At 37.4% G+C, this 17,203-nt stretch overlaps 2 protein-coding genes across 8 annotated transcripts in view; one reads left to right on the top strand and one right to left on the bottom strand.

The window, feature by feature from the left end:
- Nucleotides 1-483: 483 nt before the first annotated feature.
- PHOSPHO2 (phosphatase, orphan 2) lies at nucleotides 484-6,393 on the bottom strand. 5 transcript variants are annotated; one of them, XM_007109844.4, is made up of 4 exons: nucleotides 6,106-6,393; nucleotides 5,618-5,651; nucleotides 3,823-3,859; nucleotides 484-1,243 (listed from the first exon to the last, which is right to left on the bottom strand). In XM_007109844.4, exon 4 carries the CDS (start codon nucleotides 1,215-1,217, stop codon nucleotides 492-494), a length of 726 nt encoding a protein of 241 aa, XP_007109906.2. In that variant the 5' UTR covers nucleotides 1,218-1,243; nucleotides 3,823-3,859; nucleotides 5,618-5,651; nucleotides 6,106-6,393; the 3' UTR covers nucleotides 484-491. The 5 variants fall into 5 exon arrangements, with proteins under 5 accessions (XP_007109906.2, XP_007109905.2, XP_054944381.1 ...); XM_007109843.4 differs by lacking the exon at nucleotides 3,823-3,859 and adding an exon at nucleotides 3,608-3,782; XM_055088406.1 differs by having other exon boundaries at nucleotides 6,292-6,365.
- A 133-nt stretch (nucleotides 6,394-6,526) lies between these two features.
- Nucleotides 6,527-17,203, top strand: part of CFAP210 (cilia and flagella associated protein 210) — a 36,351-nt gene continuing 25,674 nt past the window's right edge. For 2 of the 3 annotated variants that reach the window (XM_007109842.2, XM_028478849.1), the window contains exons 1-4: nucleotides 6,527-6,657; nucleotides 11,541-11,767; nucleotides 16,537-16,710; nucleotides 16,812-17,005. In XM_007109842.2, coding sequence (XP_007109904.1) covers nucleotides 6,609-6,657; nucleotides 11,541-11,767; nucleotides 16,537-16,710; nucleotides 16,812-17,005 — 644 coding nt within the window. In that variant the 5' untranslated portion in view covers nucleotides 6,527-6,608. The remainder of the gene's footprint in view (nucleotides 6,658-11,540; nucleotides 11,768-16,536; nucleotides 16,711-16,811; nucleotides 17,006-17,203) is intronic. The other variant, XM_028478852.2, reaches the window with a different exon arrangement.

Genomic DNA, 17,203 nt, shown 5'->3' with positions numbered 1-17,203 from the left:
AAATATAAGACTATTCTCTCTGGGAATAAATTTAAAAATATAATCTACCTATTAACCATCTTTGGTAGAGTCCACTAGTTGCACTTACCTCAATTTTGTACTCTACTTTTTTCCATTTTTCCCAGGCATATGACCATCTGAAATAAAAGCTATATTTTTCATGCTTCCTTGCAGTTAGGAAGGAGCATTGTGACTAAGTATTGGCCAGTGAACTTTAAATTGAGGGTGCAACCTTCTCTCTCACTGTCCTCCTTACTGGCCAGAAAGTTGATGTGAGGGTAGGAGCTTGAACAGCAATCTTGGATCATAAGTTGGAAGTCAAGTGCTGAGGTTGGTAGAGCAACACAGAAACTTTGAGATACTTAACTTCGAAATTCTTTTAAGTGAGAGGGAAAACTTTTTTTCTTTTTTTAAAGCCACTGTTATTTGGGGTTTTAGTTTTATGTTGCTGTATTTAATCTTAACTGATACACATTTCAATTATTGGCATATTACTCCTTTATTAGAAATTGTAAATGAGAAATTATTTCAACACCTGAAGACCAAGATACAACAGAAGACTCCATAGGCTCAAGATTTTGAGACATCCTAGAAAGAGTTTTCTGTAAAGTATATCCTTTCCGTGGCATGGCAACATCATTCTTCTTTAAAAAGGTTACTGGACAAACATCGTTTCCACCATCACCTATATAAACAATTCGTGTATAATTCACTCCTCGTTGTAACTGTTTACCTATAAATTCTACCAAAACTACATTTTTGCAAAGATTTGGGGGGCACCTAGTGCAAGAATGAGCATGATAATTTTCCACAGTGAGATGACCATCGCTATCAAAAGCTGCTGGATTTGTAAAGACTTTATCAAACACGTCATGAAAATTGGTAGCTTCTAAAACCCAATCTATGAAGACTGAATTTGAATCTGAAATAATGATGCAGTCAAATTTAGCCTTGTTCTTTCTTATAAAGTTTAAAAGTTCCACCATCCCTGGAGTGACAGGCATTGATATCATTGCTCTTTTCATTTCATCTTCTCTTACACCTTTATCTCCCAAATACTTAAAGACTCTGCCCATAAATTCTGTCCAAAATCCTTTTTCATAAGAATCTTGTAGTTCAATAGAAAGCTTTTTCTCTGGAGCACATTGTACAATCCAGGTGTCACTATTATCATCTATGATTGTATTGTCAAAGTCAAAAACCAACAAAATTTTCATGGTTCCAGAAACAGATTTGGGTTACCCTGCAAAAGAAGAAATATTATTCCCTAAACATACCCGGTTCTACATATCTAGCTATAGTATCTATTTAACAAAATTACTCTTAATCTGCTGAAACAAAGGATGAATATAAACAAGTTAAAATGACTAAGCATTCTAAGACTACCATTTAAGCACTTTTTCCTAAGAAGCAAAGTTCATATTTGAGTATGTTAAATTAATGGAAAACAGAATATATAAAAAGGATACTCAGGGTATTATTGTGTTCCTGGGGGGGTGATTCTTTGAGCACTCAGAATTAAACTAGAGAGCAATCCAATGAGAGAAGTAATGAAACAATTATTCCCTTACACTTTAATTTAGAAGTTATAAAATAAGACAGAAAAAAATGTAGGCCAGTCATTCTTATTGTCTTTAAATTATCAATCACAAACTTATTAGTTTAAAATGTTTACAATGAGCCTCATTTTAAATAACAGGTCATGTACAATACATATTCTCTGTGAACTAACCAAAACTCTGACCAAATTTAACATAATGTGAAATCTTGCAAAATTTAAATAATTTTTAAAAAAAGGTTTTTAGCTTGAAATCATCGTCAGTGTTATAACCAAATGGTTGCTTGATGTTGTACTGGAGGTCAGTTAAATTCTTCCACACTAGAAGTAACTTTTGTTAACAATTTTCACGTTTATTTATATTTTCTCTAGATAGTTTAGCTCTGGAGTACCAAATAATCTGGATATATGTGAATAATCACACTGCTTTTGATATGACAATTACTCACGTCTCTTTTCATTAATAGATAATGAAGATCATTAACTTAAATCTCAAGAGAAAAGGAATGAATCAACAGATGGTATAAATGAAAATTATCATGTAAAAAAGATAATTATACAGACTTCCCAGGAAAAGCTACAATTAGTGTCTGTAAATAAAAAAAAATTTATTTTAAAGAGTAACTGATATTTTTATAGATATCACTATATGCCAGATACTGGACTAAGAACCTTGCAATCTCATCATCTGTCATAAACCCATTTAGTAGGAATTATTATTATCCTCATCTTAAAGATATATAACTGGAGCTTAAGTATTAATTAAGTTGGTTAAGTATTAGTTAAATGGCAGAGCTAGAATTTGGACTCAGGTCTGCCTGACTCCAAAGTTCATGCTTTAGTAATACACTCTAGTGCCTAAGAAATAGAATAACGACTATTAATCAGTTTAAAAATAAAATATTAAGTAGGTCATTTTGACGAAAAGATGTTTAATAACATAAAAACATTCATTAATCTCGAAGTACACACTAACCATCTGTGATCTACTTTACAACCATTCTGAAGTTTTAGCAAGAAATCCTAAAATGAAAAGTGAAGAACCCCACGAATAAGAAAAAGATCAATTAAAAATAGAAAACATGGGGGACTTCCCTGGTGGTCCAGTGGTTAAGAATCCACCTTCCAATGCAGGGGATGCAGGTTTGATCCCTGGTCGGGGAACTAAGATCCCACATGCTGCGGGGCAACTAAGCCCACGCACTGCAACTGCTGAGCACGGGGACCACAACTAGAGAATGCATGTGCCGCAAACTATAGAGCCCAAGCGCCCCAGAGCCTGCGCACCACAACTAGAGAGCCTGTGCGCCACAACAAGGAGCCCACGTGCCGCAATGAAGATCCTGAGTGCTGCACATAAGCCCCGATTGACGCAGCCAAAAAAAAAAAAAAAAACACGGCATTTATCTACATGTATTCTCTGGTTTATAATGATAGATATCCAGTAGGTGAAACTGAGAATGAGCTCACGACTCATATAAGAGTAAGTATTTTTTGCCTCTCGATTTAGAATATCTGGAGAATAACTAACCTAGAGGACGTATCTCCTGTTGTATGAATTTAGATGGTATAGAGTATTCTGATACCCTGGATCCATGAATCTTTAAATGTCTAATCCAGGTGTCCCTGATTGGCTTCCAGAGATTTAAGTGCAGAAATCACTTTCCCATAGAAACAATGTAATAAATAGCAATAAAGTACGATTGACAATCACATTGGTAATGCACCTAAGCACATTTTAAATTAAAATGCTTTTTAGGCATTCTGAATTTATACATAATTTAAAAAATTTTTTTCAAATGTAACTCATTGTTGGTTGAAAAGTGTTTCAAGCCTAGACTTAATCAGCCACAAGTTACTAAAATTCCTGCACTATTAACCTCCAAATAAGATGTATCATAAGCCTGAAGTTAACAAAGTTCCAACTGTTAACTTAGTTCCACTGTTGACTATTAATTTCTATCTACAAGTGTACTTTTCTTAATTTCAGATCTTTTTCCATTAGTTTTTTCCCACCACTCAACATAAACCTTTATTTAAAATACTTACCCAATTTAGTATTTCCAAGACAATTAATCTTACTTCAGCATGGAGCTTAGGTTAAACAGTCATGACAATCTTCAGTTTTAAACACCAGCCAGTTTCTAACCAACATTACTCCTACTCTATATGCAGGGGAAAAAGTCTTCTGGTTCCAAGCAAAGGAATGGAGACTTCTTAACTCCTAAAATTAATAAAAGTATTTAAGATATTTAAAAACTTACATTTTCTAATATGTTTTCTCTTCCATCAGAAAAGCACCTATGGCAATGGGAGGAATAAAATTTTGTTTAAACAAAAACCTTAAATACAAAACAGGGAATGTTATGTGAATATAAGCTCTCATCCAGTGGATAAAATCACAGGTGTTAGGCTGATTATGTTAAGAATTCCAGATTCCAGTTTTTCTTTTTACTTATTAAATAATAGACAAATACCACATTCTGTTGCCAATAAACTTTCAAAGATTTAGTGCTATACTTGAAATAAAAATGTCTCCAAAAATTAAGGATGTGTAGAAAGATTTAGTGAAAGTGAATCTATTTTGAAATCAGTTTGTTAAAATACCAGAAGCAGTTATTAACTGTTCTCTCCGGAAGCATGAAAAGTATATATTTTGTATGTCTGCAATGTTTCCAGGGTCTAACAATAGCCTATGTGCTTTTTTACAATAATGAAAACTAGAAACTACATAGACATCCAAGAATAGGGGATTGCTTAAATAAGATATGTACATGATAGCCATATAACAGACCATTTATTGAGTAAAAGGTTAAGATGTTCAAATTAAACAAACAAGTCACAAAACAGTGTTTACAGTATAATCTCATTTTTGTTTTTAAAAAAGAAATGTCTGTATACAGTGGTAGCATCAATTGCAGTGCATTCTTTTTCTACACTGATTTTGTAATAAAATATTTTCCCCGGAATAATTTAAGCTCTTGTTTCAGATCAAAGTGCATATGCTACCTTCTTAATTTCACAACAAAGAAAAAATAATAAGGAGTGGTGGCCATAGAGGGTAAATAACTAATTCGAGATACACTTGGCTGTAAAGATCCATGGATTAGAGTTAGAACCAAGTATTGTAAGTCAAATGATACCTGAACACTACGCCAAATTGGCAAATTACTGACACCAAATATTATAAGATTCAATCATTTTGGTAACCAATTTAGTTAAAATTCCACAGAATTTTTGTTAGGAGGTAATCTCCATGGGTCTCTAGTGGCTCTGCATATCTTACAAGCAAGGTACTCACTGCCCTTTGCTCTGGACTATTGTCTCAAAAATGTATGTAAGGGCTTCCCTGGTGGCGCAGTGGTTAAGAATCCTCCTGCCAATGCAGGGGACACTGGTTCGAGACCTGGTCCTAAGAAGATCCCACATGCTGTGGAGCAGCTAAGCCCATGCGCCACAACTACTGAGCCCACGTGCCACAACTACTGAAGCCCACACACCTAGAGCCCGCACTCCACAACAAGAGAAGCCACCACAATGAGAAGCCCACGCCCCACAAAGAAGAGTAGCCTGGCTCACTGCAACTAGAGAAAAGCCTGCGCGCAGCAACGAAGACCCAACGCAGACAAAAATAAATAAGTAAAAAAAAAAATAAATTTATTTTAAAAAAAGTATGTATAGTGAACAGTCTTGAAAGGCATGTTTATTGTCCATTATAATAAAGATCTGGATGCCCTAAGCTCAGGGTTCCTGTCCTGTAATGCAACACACTCCATGTGCAGGTGACTTCTGGCACTCTTTGCATCATCCTGTGGCAACTGGGGCAAAATTACTGATATTCTGGCTATTGCTACTGCTGTAATTCATCACTGTTCTAGGGGTCTGCATCTTCTACAAAACGGTGGCAGCCTAAGTTGTTAGCATGCAAGTAGGGTAAAATCTCTGACTCTTCTCAGTTCTTGACATTTTTAAAACTATGATTCCAAAAAACCACCAATGTTGTATGTGCAAAAACTATATTTCTGCCAACAAATATTTTATTAATCCTTTCATACTTACCAGCATTATTACGATGGATCATCTGATAGAAAACCTGAAGAAAAACAGTACAACTATGTGTTAGAACTTCAGTGATTTAAAATCTTATCTCCTTTCATATTGAGCAACTCCAGTTTGATGCCTAATGTGTATGTGTCATAGCCAACTACCTTGTAATGTAATCATTTGTACCTCGACGTGTTAGAAAAGGATCTTTTGAAACGTAGCTCATATTAAATCTTAACAGGGTTTTGTGTCCTTAGAGGTCTGATTGGTCCTCTAAATACATTCAATTTACCATACTGTATTTACCGAGCAATTAAAGATATCTTAAAGGCCCTAACATGAATGTTATAATCCAAGTTTTAACATTGCGATTAAAAAAAAAAACAAAACTAAGCCCCATCTAGCCCAGATCATGCGTTAGAAACCAAAATATTTAAAAACAGATTTTCTGTCAATTAATCCCTGAGTTTCTATAGTTGAGGGAGGAGGGCTTTGCCGTTCACCTTCCCCTCCGCGAGTCTGTGGGTCACACACGCCAAGCCCAGGCCTCGCTCTCCCGCACACCTGCCGGGTACATCCCGAAACCAGGGGCAGGGACCTAGTCGGGTGTCGTTCCCCGAGAGGCGCACGTTGGATGCCGACGGGAGCACCAGGCCGGGCCCAGCCGGGTCCCAGGGCTCGTCACTGACCCAGGCCAGAGACCCGCAGCCGTTCTGGCCTCGGCGCCGCTTACGAGGGATCTGTCCTCCGGCCCACTCCGGACGCCAGCAGGGGAGGACCGCCCCACTCGCACGCCTGGCCTTGACTTCCCGCGCAGGCGCAGCCTCCCTTCTCCGGCACCACAGCCCACAGCTGCGCGTTCTTCGTTCCTCGGCGACGACTGTTGTCACTTCCGGCGGCGTTGCTAAGCAACTGCGCGGTTTGGCTAAAACTTGCCTGGAGTCCGCGGGAACTTCCGCGTCGGAATCGCCTTTCCAAGTCTGAGAGCGCCTTGGGTACCTCAGAGATGCTGGTGCGGCTCGGAAGGCGCTGTGGACGGGCAAAGGAAAGCACGGGTGAGCTAAACTGGTCCATCCCAGCACAGGGATTGTTTCTGGTCTCCAGGTATGGAGTGAGAGGCGAGCGTGCCTTTCCTTCTGAAACGGGCTCCACCAAGTCAAAAACAGCACTGTGGGCATCGTCGGGCTCTGTGTAAATTAGACAGTTTTGCCCTTGGATGAATGGGTAGGTGGGGAGAGTATACAGAAATAAGGGTAGAGAAAAAGAAGTCAGAGACTCCCAGTTGACCAGCTGGCCCGATACTCAAGCTGTGCCGTTGCAGCTCCAAGAGTCTGGTGTTTGCTGAATTTTCTCGCACTTAAGCTTTGTTATTCATTGAGTGAATCGGAATGTATTTTGGAAATATCAGTGACCTAATTAGAGTTTTGGCTCTGCTGTGAACCTACTGAGTACTCTTAGGAAAGTGTCTGAAGGAAAATCTCAATTTCTTCAACTGTAAAATGAAGGTAAGGTCTCATCCTAAGGCGTATACTTTGATAGAGTGTGAAAATAATGCTACTTAAGGTATTGTAATTCACATGACCTTTTATAATAATTTTATTTTGTAATAGAAGTAGCCTAGTGGGACATTTAAAGATCTCTTTATTAATTCCAGTGATTTTAGTTTCTTAAGATTGTAAATTCCTAATTAATGTTCTCATGGTGACAGTTAGAACCTTGGGAACTTGGACTATCTTCATGTCATCGCCTGAGCTTCTGTAGCAATAGAGTCCCTTGTGCCAAATGCTGAGTGAGAGCCAGCCAGTCTCCCACCAGTGGACACTAGTGGGTATTTATGCTGTAGAGGGCTTAAGAAGTAGCAGCAGAGGGTCATGACATGTAGGAGAGAGACAGTACCCATGTGGCATATATTGAAAAAACAAAATTACGCTCACATATTCACTTTCCTATATATAAAGTGCTGCATTAAATCAAAAAGAACAACGGCAAAAATTGTCAAAAATCAATTTTTGAGAACTCAGGAAACCAAAACCTTGCAACAATTGGGGAATGTTTATCAAGAAAAATAACTGAATCTTGGTAAGAACAATGAGTTTTTTTTGCATTTTAACTTGTTCTAGTCCCCTTCTTTCTCCCTGCCCTATGGTAGTCTAGAAAACCACTGCAATCACAGTGAAATCCAGTGGCTTAGCAGCCTGTGGAGGGAGCAAAATAGCGTTGAACCCCTTCCAAAGCCCATTTCCCAGATAACTTATTTGGGCTGTCTGGCAGTTCCTTGGAAAATTATTATTTGACCTGTCTGGCAGTTCCTTGGAAAGTCCCACTCGCAAGACTTGTCTTTATTTGACCTGATTCAGAGCTCACCAGTTATGTTTGTTAAAATAATCAGTGGCAATTTTAAAAAGTTTTAATTGCTTCACTTCTCCAACAGCCATTACTAGCATTGTGTGAAAGACACTGTGAGGTAGGAATCATGGAAATAAGACTGCCCTCTGAGAACTGAACTCTGCATCAACCCAGTGGATTAAAGCATGGATATGTGAAATCATTCATAGCTCGGAAGTCAATCAGGGCTCTCCTGATCCTCAAAGATATGAGGGAACTGGGGCTTCCCTGGTGGCACAGTGGTTAAGAATCCACCTGCCAATGCAGGGGACATGGGTTTGAGCCCTGGTCTGGAAGACCCCACATGCCATGGAGCAACTAAGCCCATGTGCCACAACTACTGAGCCCGCGGGCCACAACTACTGAAGCCCGTGTGCCTAGAGCCCATGCTCCGCAACAAGCGAAGCCACCACAATGAGAAGCCCGCACACTGCAACGAAGAGTAGCCCCTGCTCGCCATAGCTAGAGAAAGCCCATGTGCAGCAACGAAGACCCAACGCAGCCAAAAATAAAAATAAAAAATAAACATATTTATTAAAAAAAAAGTTATGAGGGAACTTGGCCCATCTTTTGTTACCTGAGATAGTAAAAAGCCTTTCCCAAACTTTCCATCGATTGTCCTATTTTTTCTGCTGCTTTTGTGGTTGCTCTCTTGGTTCTCCTCCTGTATCAGAGTTCATGAAAAGTTCTTGAATAAAATATCTCATGAATGTAGTTACTCTACAGAAGATTGAGGTGTCATGAGGGATCACATTGTTCACTACACAGCTTTTTGGCATCTTATTTTCCTGCCACTGCTGCCATAGCTTGCTCACCACTGTATACTTTGTAAGGAGCAGCTCCTGCCAGTATGGGCTATTTGGTCTACCCAGCCCCTTTAGTATTTTGGAAAATTAAATTGTCTCCATTTTATTTCACATCTTAAAGAATTAGAATGACTCTTGGGTCAGAGAAAGAAAGCATATTTTTTTTCATAAATTTATTAATTTATTTTTGGCTGTGTTGGGTCTTTGTTGCTGCATGTGGGCTTTGTCTAGTTGTGGTGAGCTGGGGCCACTGTTCATTGCGGTGCGTGGGCTTCTCATTGCAGTGGCTTTTCTTGTTGCGGAGCACAGGCTGTAGGTGCAGGGGCTTCAGTAGTTGTGGCTCATGGGCTCTAGAGCGCAGGCTCAGTAGTTGTGGCACACAGGCTCAGCTGCTCTGAGTCATGTGGGATCTTCCCAGACCAGGGCTCAAACCCGTGTCCCCTGCATTGGCAGGCAGGTTCTTAACCACTGTGCCACCAGGGACGTCCAAGAAAAGCATATTAATATGCCTAATAATATGCTAATCAAAAGGCAGGTGGCTTAATTTAATGGCCTTTGTTTATGTAGCTTCTAATTGTAAGTAACACAAACCAAGTTGAGCCAGTTTAAGTGAAGCAAAGGAAATTTGTTACAAGGCTATAAGGATATATTGGTCAGGACTCTTTGGTTACAAGTGACTGATCTAATTCACTGTAGTTAAAAGGGGACTATTTTGGCTCACATACCTGTGAATTTTGGTATAACTCGATCCAGGACACTATTCTACTTCTCAGCTTTGCTTGTCTTTATTCTGCATTTGGAGACTTGGTATGTGGTAGGCAAGATGGTACCTGTGGTTCTAAACTCACATTTTAGGTTAACAACCAAATTCTCACTCCCATCAACTTTAATTCAAACCCCAAGAAGACTCTAGTTGTCCTAGCAGCTTTTCTCTCAGTATCTTTCTGGAGCCACATGACTTCTTGCCTCTGCTTTTCTACTTCTGTTTCATTCTTCTAATAAAAGCAGTAAAAATAATAATAATTAATATTTATTGAGAACATATTGTGTGCCAGGCACTCTTCTAAATTCTTTACATATATTACTTCATCTAATTCTCACACCAGCTATATAAAATGAAGTAGGTACTATTAGTATTTCCATTTTGCAATTAAGGAGTTAGATTTAGAGGGTTAAATAATTTTGTCTAGATTCACATAGTTCATATGTGGTGTGTTCAGAAAAGGTCCAGGTTGTCTGTCTCCAGAGTCCACACTCTTACCCACTGGATATTTATTGCCTTTGTTAGGCCTGTGACCACTCACCATTATTCAAATGTATTTCCTATTTTGGTAAATTCTTCTCCTTACAAGTCCTACCTCCTTAAAGCAGAAGGCATTTTTTTCTGCCTCTCTTGCAGCTAGGGTGAAGGCGTAAGACCAAGACTCAGCTGGTCAATTGTATGTGTGCTAGATTTACATTCTGAAGAGAGCGTATGAGGAAAGAAACAGCATGTTGAATACATTTTCAGGGGAGAGTGGCAGCAAAAGTGTACCAATTCCAGAGTACTCATGAAGGTTCACATATATAGTGTCCAGTGGAGCAAGTTATAAGTGGGGCAAGTTGAGGTGCCTACCCAATGCCAGTTGCTGTGAATCTTCACTGGAACCTCACGATGTGGTCTGTGTGATATTTGTATGTATATCTTCTAAGGGTAACTCTCTGGCTCTCTGAGAGGTTCGGTAGGCTATCTAATATCCCTTAATGAATTCCTTTTCTGCTTAAACTGGCTAGAGTGAGTTTGGGTGTTTATAAGTAAGAACTTCAGTTGATTAAAAGGGTAGGAACATTTTTTTAGAGAAGAGCTGTTATGAGCTCCATTGTGTCATTTAGGATGCTTGTGAATTCATTTCACAGAATACCCAGCTCAATCATGTTTAAAAATAAGGAAATTTATTTGCTCATATAACAGGAACTCCAGCCTTTGGGTCTGATTAATCTAGCAGCATAATGAAATCCTCATTGCCCCAGGGTCTTCCTTTGTTTCTTCTTTGTGTTTCACAGTTAACAGCTTCATCCTAAGGCTGCTTCCTCTTGTGGTCATAGGATGATTGCTTGTCTTGCCTTCATGCTTCCTCGTTTGTATTTAGCCTGAGAGTCACTCTCAGATGTCTCTCCCAGAAGTACAAGCAAGAACTTTTCTAAGTCTCAAAACTCTTCTCCTATTTCTTTTCTTATTACAGGAATAATTATTGTCAAGGGAGATGCAAGTATTCTTAAATTTATGAGGCCCACCCCAGGACTGAGACTGTAGTCAGTTCTCCAAATTACATTGCTGCTACTCAGTTAGCAAGGGGCTGTATAGAGTAGACAAGCACAATGTCTACAACCCCAAAAGATGAACATTCCCCAAAGTTATCCACTTATAAACTGCTGCTTGATTAACTTTGAAAATGCTTTTATAACAACCTGTTGGGGTAGGTATTATTGATCTCAACTTTAAAGCTTTTGATACTGAGACTCCAAGAAGTTAAATGACTTGCCCAAGTTTACACAGTAAGGAATTGACTAAGCAAGGACTCAAATCTATGTCTTCTGATTTCAAGGTCTTGTATACTTTCCACTTATTCCCAGCTGTTCTTAAGATAACAAGAATAAAATTATTCTTTGAAACAACTTCCAGATATCATGCCAATATAGAAATGTGTGAGAAAAAATATCAAACTCTTCTTGAAAGTTTTTAATACTCATTTAAAAAAATTTATTAGAAGTAAAGAACTGTGAAGAAGATCAAGTCCTCTATCCACCTCTTCTGCCTAGCAAAGTAGATCTCCGGCAGGTCACCATAATTCCACACAATGAGTGGGAAAGGATTCGAGATAGCCTTGACAGTTTGACAAGAGAAGCAGCACACCTTCGTGCAGAAAGAAAGGCAAAGAAAGAAATGCATTTCCGATCCCAAGAAGTGGTAAAACACTGGACTAATACATATGCAGTAAGTATTAACCACCCAGGAGTACATGTGCACTGAAGACTTACTCTTGTTTCTTATTGCTCTTTAATAAATATTTTTAACATAGAAAATATCATTAAAATGTATTGAAACACATTTTCAACAGCTTTATTTAGGTGTAAGTGACATACAATAACCTGGACATATTTAAAGTGTACAATTTAAGATTTGACATATTTATATAGCCCTGAAACCATTATTATAATTAAGATAATGAATATATTCATCACCACAAAAAAGTTTCCTCATACCCCATTTTACTCCCTCTCACTCCTCCCCATGCCCCCTTCGGTGTCTCCAGACAACCACTGATCTGCTGTCTGTTATAAATTTCACTCAGCACAATTATTTTGAAATTCTTTCATGTTTTTGTATCAATTATTCATTCATTTTTATTGCTGAGTGGTATTCCATTATATGGATATATCACAATTTGTTTTTCTGCTCAGTTGATAGTTTGAGCTGTTTCCAATTTTTGGCTATTATAAATAAAGCTGCTTATGAACATTTGTGTATAAGTCTATGTATGGACATATGCTTTCATTTCTTTTGGGTAAATATCTTGGTGTAGAATCATATGATAGCTGTACATTTAATTTTGTAACATTTAACTTCCAAGCTGTTTCCCAAAGTTGTCGTAATTTTACATTCCCTTCAGCGGTGTATGATAGTTCTAATTCATATTAGAACACATAGTTCTAATATGTGTTTCCTCCACATATTTGCCAAATTGCTATGTTCAGTCTTTTTAACTATAGACTTTCTAATAGGTGTGAAGTAGTATCTCATTATAATTTTAATTTCTCTAATTACAGTGATGTTGAACATCTTTTCATGAACTCATTTTCTATCTGTATATCTTCTTTGGTGAAATGTCTGTTCAAATCTTTTGATGGGTTTGTCTTCTTATTGAGTTTAGAGAACTTTTAAAATATATTCTGAATACAAGTCCTTTATTAGATATTTGATTTGAAAATATTTTCTCCCAGTTCATGGCTTGGTTTTATATTCCATTACAGTGTCTTTCTAAGAGCAGAGTTTTTAATTTTAATGAAGTCCAGTTTATCAATTTTTCTTGTATGGATCATCCTTTTAGTGACTTATGTAAGAAATTTTTGCCTAACTCAAGATCACAAAGATTTTCTTCTGTGTTTAAGTTTAAAGTTTTAGGTCTTTTATAAATATATATATATATATATATATATATATATATATATATATAGTCTATATTTAGAAGTGAGGTATGGGTTGATGTTTATTTTTTTGCATATGAATATCCAATTGTTTCAGCACAGTTTGTTGAAAAGACTGTTCTTTCCCCCACTGAATTGCCTTTGCACATTTGTTGAAAATCTGGTTGTCCATATATGTGCAGGGGAAATTTCTGGACTCTGCTGTTCCATTGATCTATTCACCTATCATTATTTCAATAACACACTGATCTGAGAATTGTAGTTTTAATAATAAGTCTTGAAATCAGATAGTATTAGTCCTCTAACTTTGTTCTTTTTCAAAGTTGTTCTGGCTATTCTAGGTCCTTTATGCTTCTACATGAATTTTAGATTCAGCTTGTCAATTTCTACGAAAAAGCCAGCTGGGATTTTGTTTGGGATTGTGTTGAATTTCTAGATCAGTTTGGAGAGAATTTACATTTTGACAGTATTGAGTCTTCTGACCCATGAACACAGTGTTTTTCTTCCATTTGTATAGGTCTTATTTAATTTATGTCAGCAATATTTTATAGTTTTTAGGGTATAGGTCTTATTCATCTTTTTTCATATTTATCCCTAAGTAATTACTATGTATTATAAATGATTTTTTAACATTTCAATTTATTATTCATTGTTAGCTATAGAAATACAGTTAATTTTTTCTATGTTGATCTTGTATCTTGCAACACTGCTAACTTCACTTATTAGTTCTAGTAGCTTTTTTATAGATTCCATCAGATTTTCTACATAGACAATCATGATGTCAGAAAGTAAAGACAGGGATTTCTCTGGCGGTTCAGTGGTTGAGACTCCGTGCTTCCACTGCAGGGGGCACGGGTTTCATCTCTGGTCAGGGAACTAAGATCTCTCATGCCACAGAGCACAGCCAAAAAAAAAAGGTAAAGACAGTTTTACAAATTTTACTTCTTTCCAATCTGGGTGCCTTTTAGTTCTTTCTTTTTTTTCTTTTTCTTTTTGCCTTATTGTACAGGAATGGATGTTAGTTTTGTTTTTTTTTTTGTTTTTTTTTTTGTTTTTTTTTTTTGCGGTACACTGGCCTCTCACTGTTGTGGCCTCTCGTTGCGGAGCACAGGCTCCGGACGCGCATGCTCAGCAGCCAAGGCTCACGGGCCCAGCCGCTCCGCTGCATGTGGGATCCTCCCGGACCGGGGCACGAACCCGTGTCCCCTGCATCGGCAGGCGGACTCTCAACCACTGCACCACCAGGGAAGCCCTGGATGTTAGATTTTTAAAGTGCTTTTCTTTTGCTTATATCTATTGAGGTAATCATGAAGTTTTAATTTTTCATTTTGTTATATGGTGTATTTCATTCATTATTTTCAAATATTGAACCAAGCTTGCATTCCTGGGATAAACGTCTGCTGCTCATGACGTATTATCTTTTTGATGGATTCAATTTGTTAAAATGTTAATTTCTGCATCCGTGTTCGTGGGGGATATTGGTCTGTAGTTTTCTTGAAATGTCTTTGTCTGGTTTGGGTATCAGGGTAATGCTGGTTATTGTTATGATGGAGGATTGCACAAAAACACAGGATTTGAAACTGAGGAACCAAGGAGCTTCTTGAGGAATCAAGGCAGCTTCTTTTCATCTGCCTTTGATTTGTCTCTCTTCCTATCTTTTTCTAGAACTACATATGTCTTTGCTGTGCCCTTCTTTGTGCTTCTGTAAGATTCTCTACCTAAGAGGCACAATAACCTGCAGTTTAGTTCCATGTACATGAGTGGGAAACTACTTCAAAGTGGGGAGGTGTCCTCTAACTCCTTTTACTGTCTTACCTGGAGGAAAACGCTGAGAAAAGGTGTTCTCATCTCCCACTACACTTTCCTATATCATTTGAGGAACTATAAGGCAGGATTTTCTCCTATTTTCTAGTAGAATTTTTAAAACTATGTGGAAGCATAATATCTGTTCAGAGAGTTCTCACCTTTTATTTTTTTCAACATTGCATATTTCCTTACTTTGTTGCAATGTACATTATTTATCTTTGGGAGGGGACACGGAAAGCTTGTGTTACCTTGCTTTAGGAACAGTGTTCATAATTTATTAATTCTTTTTTTTCTAGAAGAGGGAAGAGTTATATCATGACTGAAATCATATATGTAATATATGCAATATAATATATGACATTCTGAAAAAGGCAAAACCTATAGGGAAAGAAAACAGATCAGTGGTTGCCAGGGGGTGTAGGTAGTTGACTCTAACAGGGCATGAGGGAGTTTTTTGGGAGGATGGAACTGTTCTATAAGTGACTTTATGCATTTGTAAAACTGTACACTAAAAGCATATGTAATTTATACTCTAAAAAACTTGATTTTAGAAAAGCCCGTGGTCTATAAATAGATGGGGAGTGGAATATACCCCCTGTTTTTTTTTTCTTCCAGAAGTACCACATTATACCTAATACTTTACACCTCCATGGGTGTTAAAGAAGAAAAAGAAATGTAGTAAACGTAGTGGAAATATAATAATAAAAACTGTACTATAGGCACAGAGATTGGCAAAATGATACATCATCAGAGAGAGCCTAGAAGCAATCCTGTGTTATATATGGGAACTTGACATATGCTAGAAATGTCATTGCAAATCAGAAGGGAAAAGATGGGAATTCCATAACAGATACTGAGATAATTGGCATATGGACAAGATGAAATTTTATCCCTATGGTACAGAATATACAAAAATGAATTTAAGCTGGATTTAAGACCTAAATGCCCCTCACTGCTGTGGCCTCTCCCGTTGCGGAGCACAGGCTCCGGACACGCAGGCTCAGCGGCCATGGCTCACGGGCCTAGCCGCTCCGCGGCATGTGGGATCTTCCCGGACCAGGGCACGAAGCCGTGTCCCCTGCATCGGCAGGCAGACTCTCAACCACTGCGCCACCAGGGAAGCCCAAGACTTCTTCTGACATGGGACATTGGCTACCTCCTCAGGGGTGTAGAAGAACATGTAAAATATGCCATTGTTGATTTTTTTAAAGGAACACAAGTAGTAATATATATATATTTGTTACTTAAATATAGAAAGGAACTATGGAAGTAGATGCAAGAAACTAATAGTGGTTATCTTAGAGACTGCAGATGGAAGTTAGGATTGGAGGGAGAGTTCCACTACATACTTTTGTAATATATATATATATAAAATATATGTATATATATAATATATATATATACATATTTTGGGTTTTTTGGCTGCACCATGCGGCATGTGGGATCCTAGTTCCCTGACCAGGGATTGAACCCGTGCCCCCTGCATTGGAAGCATGGAGTCTTAACCACTGGACCTCCAGGGAAGTCCCCATATACTTTTTTCATATTATGGATTTTGAACCATGTAAATGTGTTAACTACCTAAAAAATTCAATTAAAGATTAGCTCATAAGTGTAACCTCATATTTGTTAGTGATATATGCAAATACAATAAAGATTCATAAGGAAAGCTCAAATTATCATATTATATGTTTAATTTTGTAAAGTTAAGTTGAAAAAAGAAAACAGACTACTGCTTTTGTCTTTTTGTAGGGGATGAAAGAACAGAAACTTGAAGCCAAAAAGAAACGTGATAAAGAAATAGAGGCAGAAAGACAAATTCTTGATGTGGAAGAAGCAATACACAAACAAGGAGAAAGGAAAAAGGCCATTGAATATGCAAAGCAATATCAATTTTACCAGACAGAAAGAGTGAAAAACTTTCATGTACTACTTGGGTTTTCTTGTATTTATATATATATTTATATTTAACATATCTATACATAATTAGACTTTATTTTCTTAAAATATTGCAATTTTTTTTGTAGTCAGGACTTCTTCTTAGTAGAGTTTTGAAAGAACGTGATGCACAGATTGAATTCCAAAAGAGTAAAATAAAATCAGATAAAAAATGGGAGGAACAAGTGAAACTCAATGTTGAAAAATCTTTTAAAGAAGAACAAGAAAAAGCAGAAAAACAACGTAGAGATAGAGTGGCTCTTGGCAAAGATCATTTAAAACAGTATGTATACATAAATTACCTTTTTTTGTACTTTCCTCTTTTTCTCATAATGGATATAGCTTTTTTTTTCTGATTATAAAAGTAATAGATGCTAATATACCTAGTAAGTAGAAAAAATAAAAAGAAAGAGGTTAAAATCACTATTACCACCTTACCCAGAGATCATATATTGGTTACCATTGTTATAATAATGTTGCA

Source organism: Physeter macrocephalus, chromosome 2 (genome assembly GCF_002837175.3).
Source record: "Physeter macrocephalus isolate SW-GA chromosome 2, ASM283717v5, whole genome shotgun sequence".
NCBI classification, from domain to species: domain Eukaryota; kingdom Metazoa; phylum Chordata; class Mammalia; order Artiodactyla; family Physeteridae; genus Physeter; species Physeter macrocephalus.
This window is presented reverse-complemented; position numbering and strand designations above follow the sequence as displayed.

Coding starts and splice junctions, on each gene's coding strand:
- PHOSPHO2 (XM_007109844.4), bottom strand. CDS start 1,217: ATGAAAATTTTGTTGGTTTTTGACTTTGACAATACAATCATAGATGAT.